This window comes from Oryzias melastigma, linkage group LG14, assembly GCF_002922805.2.
Source record: "Oryzias melastigma strain HK-1 linkage group LG14, ASM292280v2, whole genome shotgun sequence".
Lineage (NCBI taxonomy): Eukaryota > Metazoa > Chordata > Actinopteri > Beloniformes > Adrianichthyidae > Oryzias > Oryzias melastigma.
The window spans coordinates 1,676,930-1,690,825 of record NC_050525.1 but is presented as its reverse complement, the minus strand read 5'-3'; the positions used below and the strand labels follow the sequence as shown (position 1 = coordinate 1,690,825).

The 13,896-nt window shown below is 43.2% G+C and overlaps 1 protein-coding gene across 12 annotated transcripts in view; it reads left to right on the top strand.

Annotated features, from left to right (window-relative positions):
* auts2a (activator of transcription and developmental regulator AUTS2 a) overlaps positions 1-13,896 on the top strand; it is a 495,300-nt gene that overhangs the window by 462,261 nt on the left and 19,143 nt on the right. The window contains exon 1 of one of the 12 annotated variants that reach the window (XM_036215199.1): positions 3,486-3,580. The exons of 10 other annotated variants lie outside the window; for them this stretch is intronic. In XM_036215199.1, the coding sequence (XP_036071092.1) occupies positions 3,517-3,580 (64 nt within the window). In that variant the 5' untranslated portion in view covers positions 3,486-3,516. One more of the 12 variants, XM_036215200.1, reaches the window with a different exon arrangement.

Here is a 13,896-nt window from a genome sequence, read left to right as displayed (position 1 = left end):
CAGAGAGTGGAGTGTGGAGCCAGACTATATGCTGAGGAGGTGATGAAGTGATGGGGAACAGCTGAGCTGATGAGTCCAGGTGATGGCAGGTGGTGAGCTCAGAACTCTAGTGAGCGCTCCCTCTGGTGACTGGAGACGGTAGCAGCAGGTTGCTCCATGACACTCACACTGGCTTTTATCTTTCTTGAAATCTGTCTAATATATCTTCCAATTTAGCTGTGAGTCCAGTATCACCCCTAGATATTTTTCTTCCTCTCCTTGTTCATTTGGTTCTCCAATCATTTGAATGTTTATGTTATTTGGTGATGCACTTCTTTTCAATGAAAAGCATAGAGATTTCGTTTTCTTTGGGTTTCTCAAGTGTTCTAGTCAAGGTACTGCTGACAGGATCAGGGGTTTCCCAGACACATAAGCCACAGTGTCGTCAGCATACACTGTGTGTAGACTGGGCAAAGAAAGGACACTTTTTAACAAAAGCATCGGCATCAAAAAATGGATCATGTAAGATAAAAAGTAAATTTACAAAAAACTAGCAACAAAAATAATCATGTATTGCAAATTCACAATACATAATGAAGAAAGAAAGAATTAGTTTGTTTAGTTTTATGTGCTGATTAAATAAACTAACTTCTGCTAGCATGAAGGATTTCATGAGCTTCTCTCTACTCCTCCATTTAGCCCTCCAAGCAGAAAGACATGGGAAAATAGTGTCTTCTATTCAGACGTTACTACCTCGTTGGTCGTCCACGTCAGCATGTAGCTGTCAGCACTTGGAAACTACATAACAGAATCGATTATATACGCTTAAAAAGTCACGCTAAAATAAAAAGTCATTACTTACATTTACATTTAAATATAAACTTAAGCGCTTTAGCACACCAATGTGAAGAAATTAGGAGTGTAACGGATCACGGATAATCTGTGGTCCGTACGGATCAGAAGCCACGGTTCGGGACTGCGGTCAAGTGAGCCGCTGTTCGCTCAGCCGCGGTCAAGCTCTGCGCTACAAAAAAGTCATGCGCTCGTATTACACGGTTTACAGCAGAGCATGAAACTCGGTGGAAGAGCTTTCTGTTGGAGCATTAGAACGTCAGATGTGCTCGGAGTAAAATGAAAAAGAGAAACAACAAAACTACGTATTCTATCAGTGCATATTTGTACTAATAATCAGTTATTTATTATGTCATTTCTTATAAAGAAATGTTTAGAGTTTTCAATAATGAAGTTAAAAACAAGAACTTTAAAAAATAAATGAGTCCATAATTCCAGGCCTTAGACAGAAAATGCTTGTTCTACAGGTCACCCTCTATTACCTCAAGGAGACTTGTGTACTTTTACTGTGTGAACTATATCCATTGATATAATCACATATTACCTTTGAAACACAAAAAAATAAATTATTTATGAAATATTAGTTATTTCTGTGAGTTTCTTTCCTACCCGGAAGTAAAACAACTCGATTCCTGAAGCTCCGCCTGCCTCTGCGTGTGGGTGCGGCCTGTTTCATGATGTCATCGTGGAGGCTTTGGCAGCGTTTCTGCATTTCTCCCACAAAAATAATCCAAACTTCTTCAAAGATGGATGCACATACCATATTTCTGCCTTTAGTAGCCCCGGCTATCGCTACACTGGTTGACAACACAAATACACTCAGCTCGACTGTACCGGACTGAGGGGGGTTTTAAAGGAGCCCCCCCCTTCTAAACCACCAAACACCCGTTTAAGGGTGGATTTTATTGAAGACATGACTCGACTGGAAGATACATCTGCATCTAAAATGAAAGTTTTTTGCTGATCATCACTAGCTCTGTGGAGATACTGAGTGTTGGTGTTAAACTGGGGGCGGAGCTGTCAGAGCAGACTCTTCCTGAAAGGGGCGGTCTCACTCTGTGACATCAGATGGTGAGGATCTGCTTGTTTCATGGGTGTGGGAGGGGCTGCAGCTGAGTGTGCAGGTTTTTAGAGGATTACTCTTAAATACGTGAATGGATCGAAATACCGCTTTGGGGTTCTTTATAGTGAGGAATGAACAGTATAATACACTTAAAAGCTCAAAAAGTTGTTTTTTCATTGTACGGCCCCTTTAAAAAACCCTAGAATTGGACCAATAGGGAGCAGTCAGAGGGTTGGGGGAGAAATTTGGATTTTGTCTTTCATTTGCTCCTTGGAGCAACAGGATTGAAGTAGCCTGCTGCTGAAGGTGAGCTTCAGACTTTTGTGGAGCAGAAGTGATAGATTTTTTTTTTGCCTATTCCTGTGGATTTTCGTAACATCCTGGTCTCCAGCTGCTACAATTCTCAGTTTAAAGCTGAAACATTTGTTACACAATTAAACCAAAATGTGGAAGGAGTGAATGGCTGCCTCTCTACTGCATAATTTACATATGTTTACGTTGAAAGTGTCAATGTGAGGTGCTGAATTGAATGTATTTAATATTGTTTTGTCATTGTTTATTAGCAAATTGAAAACAGGATTTTTCTGAATTTCTGGTTGTTGTTTTATAATACACAAATCAAATATGGAACTAAAACAATATCGTGACCCAAAACTGTAGGTTTGAATGGCTGCAGACGCAACCATTCACTGGTGTAACATGCGTTTCGATTTTAGACCGAGAATTGGAGCTAGCGTATCACATTTTCACTGGCACTTTTGTGGTTATCTACAGTAAATCTAAAGAAATCCCACAATCCCAAGGATTTTTACGGCATCCTTTTGAAAACACTGAATGGTAGGAAAACGCTACTGCGCTTCAACATTTCATGCGTAATTTACGGCTGGGATGGCAGCTCATTTGTCAGGTTGAATATCAGCTAAGAAAATATCATTACTGATGTAACTGCAAGCTGATATACTCCGTCTAACCTTTAGCAGAGTCTACATCATCCTGTGTGAAGTAAATTATGCATCCAACTATGTGGTTAACCTGCCAAAGGCCTGACAGGAGTTTAGCGGCGGTGGGATCTCTCAGCAGCCTCGGCGCTGTATTCCCCTCAGGAACACGGTAACAGCCACCTAGCACTTTTCACTTCACACCAGCAGGGATACGAGACCCCGCCAGGAGTCCCGTCAGGCTTATGAACTTGTGACTCGTTTGAGGTCAAACGGTCTGGTTTGCTGTGCAGCTGCTCCGTCTCTCAGTGCAGCTTTCAGCAGCGGTGACAGAGTTTGCGCTCCACAGTTGCTTCAGCCTGGATGGATCTTTTGCATTACACTGTGCTGTTATTTCAAAGCCTCTGTGAGCCCAAGCATAGCAGCCAAACCTGCAGAGAATCTGTCAGGCTGAAGCATTCCCCCGAGAGCTGGAGAAGTCTGGCCAACCTCTGCCGCCAGTCACCTGCGCCAGCATGCCCGTCATCGAGTCCCTGACCCGGCTCTTCTCTCATTACCTTCTTTCTAGCCAGACCTCACACCCGCAGGGATATATAAAGATGCGTTCTCAAAAAGGAGAGCTGGAAATGCGGCTGCTGATCCTCCCGTTCACGTAGTGATGATGGCGCTGGGGGAATTGCTTTAATGGCAAACATCCTGCTCCCGGGAGGGAGCCCAAAACAGAGAGATTGCCAGCATGGTTGTTGGGGTGAGAAGCAAGCAGGGACACACAGATGCAGTCACATCTGTAATCAGAGCTCCTGCAGGTGGAGGAAAATGCTCACTATCAGTAAATAGCGTCTTTATGACTGCAGAGAAAGCAGAGCAGGCAGACTGCTGTTGGAGTACAGATGGATGCTAGCAAAGGTAGGAGACAGGACAGAAGGATTTTCCTTCTTCCTTCCCTCTATGTGACAGTCATGCACTCTTCAAATGCTCCTCTCTGCCGTGCTGTTAGCATGTGGAAGTCCTGAAGTGGTTTGGTAAATGGGTTTATATTTGGGAAGGTAGCTTGAAATATTTCCTGATTCCTTGCTGGAGCTAATCCTCCGACCGTCTCTTCCTGTAAGTCTTACCGCTTTTTCTTTGTAAATTTGTCCCTTCATGCCACGTGTAGATTTCTGCACCCTGTTTATATGCCTGCTTCTGCACTTGCTTTCCTAAAATTGTTAGGCAAAACGCATAAAGCAGATGCGGCGTGTATGAGGTGCAAATGTTCGGAGAGGTATCTTAACTGCTCTTCCACCATCTGTTTTGGCCTTTCCACTTAATCACAGCTTGTTAAAGCAGCAGTTTGTGTTACTGTGAGATGATCTCAGCATGCTGCAATGCTGTCACGCCGTCACAGCCGGAAAAGGAACCCCACACACCCCAGCCAACTTTATTTCTGTTTATTGCCGCGCTCCCGCTGGGAGTCGCTAATAAAACTACTCCACTCCATGTCAGGCTGTCCAGACGGTGTAACGCTGCCCCCCCTGGCTCCAGCTTCAGGGAGCTGCTGACATGACAGAGTGTAGGAGGATACCTCAGAGCCAGGACCCCCCCTTCGTTTGGGAAGATGTCCAACACGCCTGCTTGTGTACTGTAACCTCTGCTCCAAGAGGTGATCCGACCCTCCAGAGACAGCATCACTCCAGGCCATGCTTGAGCTCTCGGAGCGACTAATGCTGTTAAGTCCTGAGAGCTGAAGAAGGGAGGGAAAAGGAGCTAATTCAAGAAGTATTCTCTGGAGGATTTGGCTACAAGATCAGAGAGAACACTTCCCCAGCTAAGGTTACTGCCACAGCATGGCATTTCCTCTGAGAACTGATATCACGGGGCCAAGGTGCAAGCCTAAACTCTTCTTAACATCTCTGCTGCATCCTCAGGAGAGCGTCATTTGAAATATTCGCCTGGTGTGCTCTTTTAATGACTCTAATGACCTCTCTGCAGAGGTACTTTAGGCTACAGCCACCTCAGTTAGCATCTATTGTCTTTTGGTACAAATGAAGACCAGGAGATAATGAATGTTATGATTCTACATGTGCACATGTTCATTTGTCTCCGATGGCCGTGACTGTTGGGGTTACGGACTGCATACAGTGACAAACACAGGAGGAACTGATTCCTTCATCTATTCTGCAAGCTCAGGCAGAAAGAGTTGATTGCTTCCTCGTGAGTGGGAGGAAGATGAGCGAGAGACGTCTGTCATTAATGCAGCTGCAGGCTTCGTTAGGAACAATGGAACGGTGGTCTCCACCGCAGAGCTCTCAGGGAACATTCGGTGAGTACACCTCTCCTGAGGACGGACAGCTGTCAACACATGCTGCTTGCTCACTTACAACTTTATTTCTTGCTGCCAAACAAAATGAGAGCCCAAGAATGCAGCCGTGTGTCAGTTGTCAGTGCTCAAAGCTGGAGCCGGCTGTCTTAAAGATCACCACGTGGAAGAACTGACGGAAAATTCAAATTCTTTGAATGAAGATGTTTTTAAACATCTTAATAGTATCTTAGTGGGCTGCACGGTGGCGCAGTGGTTAGCGCTCTCGCCTCACAGCGAGAAGGCCCCGGTTCGAATCCCGGCTGGGACCTTTCTGTGTGGAGTTTGCATGTTCTCCCCGTGCATGCGTGGGTTTTCACCGGGGACTCCGGCTTCCTCCCACCGTCCAAAAACATGCTTCGTAGGTTAATTGGCGACTCTGAATTGCCCCTAGGTGTGAATGTGAGAGTGAATGTGTGTGTGATTGAGGCCCTGCGACAGACTGGAGACCTGTCCAGGGTGAACCCCGCCTTCGCCCATCAGTAGCCGGGTTAGGCTCCGGCACCCCGCGACCCCGAAAGGGAAGAAGCGGTTAAGAAGATGGATGGATGGATTAATAGTATCTTAGATAGTATCAGTTGTGATAATGGGTGATGTGGAATGTTTTTCCTCACAGTTCTAGTAAGATATAATAAGATATTAAAATTTGAGTGTTCATGAAAACAAAGCACCTTATTTAGCCACTGTTTCAAATTTGGTACCCCCAGTGGAAAGATGATGAACCTCAGGGCGGAAAATATTGACCAAGTCATATCCAGTGGGTTTGGATCATGCTAATGAGATATAGGTTCAGAAAAGCATGGATCAAATATGATACAGATAGAGAGTTAAACATAGAAAACGGAAAAATTAATGCTTTAAAGTTAGTTTACTTTTAAAAAAGTTTGTGAATTTCTAAACAGCAGTCCTGATTGTACAACCAGTTCAGTTAGACACATCAATGTGACTTTGAGAACCAGGATATATATTCAGGGTTATAAAGACTAGAGATTCCAGCATTTATTTCACCATTTATTTCATGCTTAGGAGAAACAAGACGATTGATTTGAGAGAAGTGAGGGGCAGAGTAGTGGTGGGCGATATGACGATATAAACCGTCTTACGATCTCCAAAGCTGACGATCTGTTATTTTTGAGGGATCGTTTTATCACGATCTTCTATGAAAAGCTGCAAGAGTGAGAAGGCTAAAGCTTGTTGACAGCTGTGACTTTAAATCTGAGCAACTCCTCCTCCTCCCCTCCCCGGTGTCCACGTGACATAAGGTGTGACAGATGTGCGCCATATGTATGGATCGAGTCTTCTCGAGTAATGAATGGTGGAGGTCTGAAAAAGTAACTAAAGGAGATGCAGTGTTTTACAATTGACTTCAAAAACCTTGACAACAAAATAATCCGATGGAGAGGAATCATCACAGGACAGGAATCACATTTTAATAGAGAGAAATCAGGCTGAGAACTTTGAACTGTGTGCTAAAGTGGGTGCTAGTAATTCATGAGAGACATGCTGCACATGACACTAGCATGTTCAGCTATCATCACTAGGATCTTCAGCTATCATCACTAGCATCTTCAGCTATCATCACTAGGATCTTCAGCTATCATCACTAGCATCTTTAGCTAACATCACTAGCATCTTTAGCTATTATCACTAGCATCTTTAGCTAACATCACTAGCATCTTCAGCTAACATCAGTAGCATATTCAGCTAACATCAGTTGCATCTTCAGCTAACATCACTAGCATCTTCAGCTATCATCACTTGCATCTTCAGCTATCATCACTAGCATCTTCAGCTATCATCACTAGCATCTTCAGCTATCATCACTAGCATCTTTAGCTAACATCACTAGCATCTTTAGCTATTATCACTAGCATCTTTAGCTAACATCACTAGCATCTTCAGCTAACATCAGTAGCATCTTCAGCTAACATCAGTTGCATCTTCAGCTATCATCACTAGCATCTTCAGCTATCATCACTAGCATCCAAATTCAGCTTACAGCATTATCACAGGTAATGCTATACATCTTGTTAAAAATAATGTTAAAAAGTTACATTTTTAAATGTTTACCCTGTTTGGCCCGTGACCTAAGGTGTGTTTTGTATTTTGGTCCCTTGTGTGATTGAGTTTGATACTCCTGCTATAGAGTAATGTAGTAGTTTAGGGAAAGTAGTGGCTCAGGTGGTTGACCAGGTGGGCCAATAATTGGAGGATTGGTGGTTCGATCCCCCTACACCCGGTCAATTGTTATTGTGTCTCTGGGCAACACACTTCCCCCTCCCTGCCTCCAGTGTGGCTCCAGTGTGAATGTCCCGGTGATGGTCAGAGGGGCCGTACTGTCAGCCACGCCTCTGTCAGTCTGCCCCAAAGCAGCTGTGGTTTCATCAGTAGCTCACCATCACCAAGTATGAATGAATAATGCACACACATTGCAAGCGTCTGGAAAAGCACAGAAAAATCCAATCCATTAATATTATTGGAATAGTACTTGTGACTTGTAACTGCACTAATACAACAATATAAACATAATATGTGTAATTGAATTGAGGAAATTGTTATTAAATGTTATACTTTCCTGAACCTAATATTGCACATATTGGCTTTTTATGGAGGTCTTTGGTAATGTGGTAGTAAATAATGAAAAAATATTAGATACATACAAATATCAGTTAATAAATCAGAGCATACCAGTAGTTAAGCCTTAGCATCAGCTCTAGAATGGTCAGTTATGGGGTACTTTATAATTCACCATTCGAGAAAGAAGAAAGAAGGATTCATTCACAGACTGGAACAGACAAGAGAGGAACCTTAGGACTTGTTTCCTTCTTCTTGAAATGGTTGAAAGGTTTCAGGCAACCGAATGCTAAAGCTGCACTGTTTTGTTTCTATTCTCAGTGGTAAAGGATTAGCGTATAAATAATCAGATATTCTTGTACACAACAAAAACTCTACAGTTTGTTGATTAGATTTGTGTGATGTTCATTCAAAGTAAGAACTTGGTTTTAAAACACATCATGCATATTACAACTTTTCTTTTTTTATAATCAAACAAATCTGCGATCTGAACATGTGAGAACGCGTCTGGATTTAGGATGTTGATATAAGATATTTTCTCACTAAAGCAAATGACCTGTGGGGTTTCTTATATCAAGAGTAATGAATAAATATTACTGAAAATAATTGAGCAGTTGTTTCATCGGCCGTGGTGGGCAGTCATCTCCTAATCGGAAGACTGTGGGTTCGATTCCCACCTTGCCCGCCCATGTGTCGAAGTGTCCTTGGGCAAGACACCTAACCCCGAATTGCCTCTGGTGGGAGGTTGGGGCCAGTGTTCGGCAGCGGTGTGTGTGAATGGGTGAATGGGTCTGTGACTGTGAAGCGCTTTGGGCCCACGAAGGAGGGTAGAAAGCGCTATACAAGTATAAGCTATTTGCGTTTGGTTGATGAGCGGCAGAAGTGCGTGTTTTTTTTTTTTTGTTAAAGGCATTCCATGTGTTTGAGCATATCCTGCATGCAGTATACTTACAATATTTGTTTTTTGGTTCCAATGAGTCAGTGTTCTTTGTAAGTTTTGTAATTTTGTTATCACTGTTGTCCAGCCTTCTGAGGAACTGTTTCAAGTTGCACTGCAAAAATTTTAGGTCGTCGACCTGTCTGGATAAATAAAGGTTCAACCAAACTGGTCTCCTAGAAACCAGTCAAAAGTTCTGACCCCATTGGCAGATATGATTTAAATAAGCAAAAAAAAAATGGTCTGACCAAAAATTCTTATTTTAGGGAAAAAAATTCTAGTCACTCAGTAACGTTTTCTCAAACCACCATTACTTTGCTATTGAAAAACTTTCTTGATAAGATTATTTCTTTTTACCAAGCAAAAAAGTTGTTTTTAAGGAAGAGTTTTTTTTCACTCTCTTCACCCATAAAGACCCAGACTAATTTATCCTATAAGAATTATATGGAATACGCCACAAACATAGATGAATGTCTGATGTTTTTCTGTGACATTGATGTCGCCATGGGTTCTCTTGGGTTAAGGTTGAGTTTTTGCCGAGTACTCATTAGCTGCTTGTTTTTCAGTGTAAAGGATCATCTTCAGATCTATTGCTAACTGTTCTCATGTCAGTGGAAACAACACCACACTTGGAATTCTTCTGGTTCCATGAATTCTGATCAGAGCCGTCGCTCCTCGCTGAGCTCCACACTGATGTATGCATCAGGTCAGCTGCCAGTCGTGGCCCCGCCCTGTGTGCTAGCTGGTCGGCTCTGTTCAATGGGAGTTATGCGACTCCTGCTCGGCTGAAATCAACTAAAAAAGCACAACTGTGCAGAATACATCAAGAGGCTATTTTGAGGCTGGAGGGTGATGGCAGAGACTGAAGGCCTGGCGTGTAGCAAAGGTCACTGCAGCCATCAATTTGTCACGATGTCGGCAGACACGGTGTTGGCTGTCACACACGAGCAAAGTGCCTCAGACACAAATGTCATTTTCAGAAGGAGCTAGTGTTTGAAACGGTGATGTTTATTAATCACTCCACAGGCTGTGTCAGGGGATTGCAATTAAATCTCGTACGGTAAATGTTCTGCATTTACCACCTGGAACCTGATGGTGTGTACATCACTTCTCCTGTCACTGCTCAGGACAGATTGTGCTCATAATATTTCAGCTCATAAAAGATGAAGAGATGCTTAGCAGAAGACTACACCAGATGTAATCAAAAGACAAACTCCTGATAAAATGTGATCTGATTCATGACGTGATTATGTTACACTGCACTCATCGTCATTTACTCAGTATTTAACAGCTGTGCCAAAAACACATATGAGCTCTAACAGATGATCGGCTCTCACGGCTGGAATCTTGATGTTTAACAAGAATTCAGTCTAAATATCAGGACTGTTTTTATCACAACTTTATGGAAAATGAGTCTACAAGAAAATAGTCCAATATGATAAGAATATGATATGCAACGCAGTTCACAGGACAGAAACATGTGTCCGACCATTGACTGTATATGGGACTGAGTGTGATGTCATCCTTAATAAAATGACGTACCTTCAGCTACGACAACATGAAGCCAGGCAGAGCCAGCAATCAGTCATTGGTCTGAGTTGGTCTGAGTCAACGTTTCTATGGCAACCAATCAAGATTGTTGGAAGGCCCCACCCCTACCACTCATGGGCCATGAGGAACCACATATTCTTATATCTGATTGGTCAGTTTATAACTTGAATAACAACAAAAAATCAGGATTAAAAAAAAATGCTAAAATGAATCAGAACCAGAATGGTTATTCTGACCAATGAAAGGACTGAGCAATTATAGCTGTTTATTTGTCGATAAAAGTCTGTGGGATTTTGGCTTCTCTGAGCCAGCAGGTACTTTCTGTTTGGAACGTGAGGGGTGAGGGCTCACTCAGTCTAGTTCTCATATACAGTCAGTGGTTTAACTCCCCAAACTTTTTCTGAGGGCCACATAACTGTTTTGTTCTCTGATGGGGGGCCGGGATCGGTTTGTAGGCTAACAAAAAAAGGTGAAACAATCACAGCCTAAACATAAACATTTATGGTTTTCCAGAAAGTCGCATATAGCCAAATCTTAAATAATTAATTTATGTAATCTTCATAGAAAAATAATAGTAAAAAATATTTTAAAAAATAAATATATAGCATAATCCGCAATAATGCTAGTGTGAATGCTGTAAGCTGAATGTGGCCGCTGAAGATGCTGAAATTGATAACTAAAAATGTGCCAGGTAATTGCTGAAACCGCTGAAGTTAATAGTGAGCTAAAATATTAGCAAAATGCCAAATTAGCCTAAAAAACTGGTAAAATGTGTAATTTAGTCAAAACAGCTAGCATGTAGCTGAAATATAAACTAAACTCATAATTAGCCTAAAAACTGAGGGGAAAAGTTTAAATAAGCCAAAACAGTTAGCCTGTGGCTAAAATATTAGCTAAATTCCAAAATAGCCAATAAATCCTTAGTAACTGCCAAAACAGTTGAAAAAGCTAACATAAAAAGACCTGAATGAGCAAAAGAGCTGAAAAACCTACAGAAGATAATAATAAAGCAAACGTGAATCACTTTTAAACCAATAAATATTCTATCTTCTCCCATCATTGTTCAGCCTGCAGAAGGATGGAATACAAAGTCACGTTTATATGGTTCTCAATCAGCGTTTCTGATAGTGTGTGGAGGACCGGGTCAAATGTGGCCTGATCCGGCCCGCGGGCCGTAGTTTGGAGACCCCTGGTTTTGAGTTTTTAATCTTGTGAAATTAAAGCCAATGCACACGTGAAAGTATTCTTTATCAGTCAATGCTTGTTTCGCAGCTGTAGAGACTGTATTTTGCTGTATTTTGGAAGATAAGAAGCTTTTATTTTACATTTGTTTCAAGATGTTACCATCTTTAATCTCATTCTGGCTAAAATTGTCACATTTCCATGTGCAGAGCGTAGCCTTAAACGCACCACGCTGCTGTGCAGGTTTTAACGCTCACAGAGAGAAATGCGAAGTGTTGGGTTTGCTGCAGCTTTCCTGTGAACTGTTGGACACGACTCCCGCTCAGATAATGAGTTGTTCCCCTGAGTCCCCTCTGGGTCCCCTGACATTCACACATAATGAAAGGCTTTCCTACCGCCAGACACCCAGTTGACCCTGACAAAGACCCTTTTGCTCCTCCTTTGAAACCAGCCTCGGCCTCTCTGGCCAACCCACGCAAACCCAGAGGCCTCATTCTCTGCTCTGAGCTGAGAGGCCAGGCAGCAAAACCTGCTTAGAATCTGCAGCAGAACAAGGCTCCACAATGGGGGAATCCTGCTGGGAATTGCACTTATTTGTTTTCAGGGATGAAGAAGACTGACAAATGAACCCCCCTGAGAGGGAAGCTGGTATATACGTCTCTTTTCCTTCTTCCTCGCTCTGCATGGCCCAGGAGTGTTCATTATGACCAGAATAGACACCTCCTTTTTAGAGTGTTAGCACTTCTCAAAACAAGCCGTGGACCTCAGGGACTCGGAGGTACAGCAGGAGGTTTGGCGATTGGGAATTTCTCATCTTCCCATCTGCTTTGGTGAGCTTGTTTGCCAGCAGCAGTCTCTCCTGACCGGTAATAGCATTTGTAAGTGGAGAAGATTGACATGGATTAGCAAGATGGATATACAGGCGGCTGAGCCTCCTTGTTTGCTGATCCAAATCAGAGTATAGATGAGAAAGGAAAAGATTTCTCTTCAGGAGAGGGTTAGCTCTGAAGCTGCCCGTGTGAGGAAGGACTGTCCAAAAACTAACATAAGAAAGTTTGTGTGTTTGCAGACCTCCCACTCCCTCTCAGACAGAGGAGTCAGCCACAGCTTTCGGTGGATATTGATTGTGATGTTTCACTGGGAATGACCTCTTCTGACCCTTCAATGCAGCAGCACATGCACCGGGGACTGCTTATGCCTCACTTAGCATTTTAATGCTAATGACGGATGTTCTGCTGGAGCCTGGAAGCTAAGCCTGCTCTCGCTGGACTTAGCCTACAGGGAGTAGTTTGTCAGGGAGATGGAAGATGACAGCTGGCTGCTTTGCAGCACAGACTGCTGTCTCCACCCAGGGGAGCTGGGACCCATCCACACCCTTGTTGGCAGGTAAAGGAGTTAGCTGGTAGCAAATGAGAGGAGAAGGAGGATCCCTCGCCAAACACCCATGAGACCCAGAGAACATTAATTACACTTTATATATGCATTGTCATCCCCCTGGAGTCTGCAGCTCTGAGGCCGACTGCTGATGTCTGAGCACTTTGTTCAGTTGTGAAAGGTCCCTGCAGACACACACCCTGGATGGAGCTTATTATCTGTTGTCCTACGCCACTTAAATCTGCAATCACTTTTCATTTTGTGGATTGAAATTTTAGATTTAAATCACTTTTATTAGCATAAAATCCTTCTGGAGACTGAGTTTTATTTTGGTTCTTCAGTGTATTTTTTTCTTCATGTTCAGCTCTGCTGATGGTGGATTCTGTAAAGCCCAGAGTGCACCAAGAAATCTACACCCACAAATACTAATAACAAGTCATTAAAGGACAAAGTAATGATGGTGTGAAATCTCAAAAACAGGAATCCTATTAAGCTTCAGGTGAAGGTCTGTTCTTGACCAGAGAAAGGCAGTTTGCTCTCTCTGGGTAGACGAAGAGGTGGAGGAGTTTAAGTATCTTGGAGTCTTGATCAAGAGGGGAAGATGGACTGTTGTGGTGAAGACGGAGCTTAGCCAGAAATCAAAGCTCTCGATCTTCGTTTCAGAACTTACCTATGATGGTGAGCTCTCGATCATGACCAAAAGAACAAGATCCAGACTGAAATGATCTTCCTCTGGAGGGTGTCTGGGCGCTCTCTTAGAAATCGGGTGAGAAGCTCAGTCACCCAGAGAGAACTCGGAGTAGAGCCGCTTCTCCTCCACATTGAGAGGAGTCGGTTTAGGTGACTCAGACATCTGGCTCAGGTGGCTCCTGGACACCCCCCGGGGAGGTGTTCCACTGGGCGGGGGCCCCGGGGACAGCACAGAACACACTGGAGAGACTATGTCTCTCGGCTGGCCTATGAACGCCTCAGGATCCCCCCAAAGGACCTAAAGGGAAGTCTGGGCTTCTTTGCTTAGACTGCTGCAACCCGGTCCTGGATGGATGGATGATGGATGGATGGATGGATGGATGATGGATGATGGATAATGGATGGATGGATGGATGGA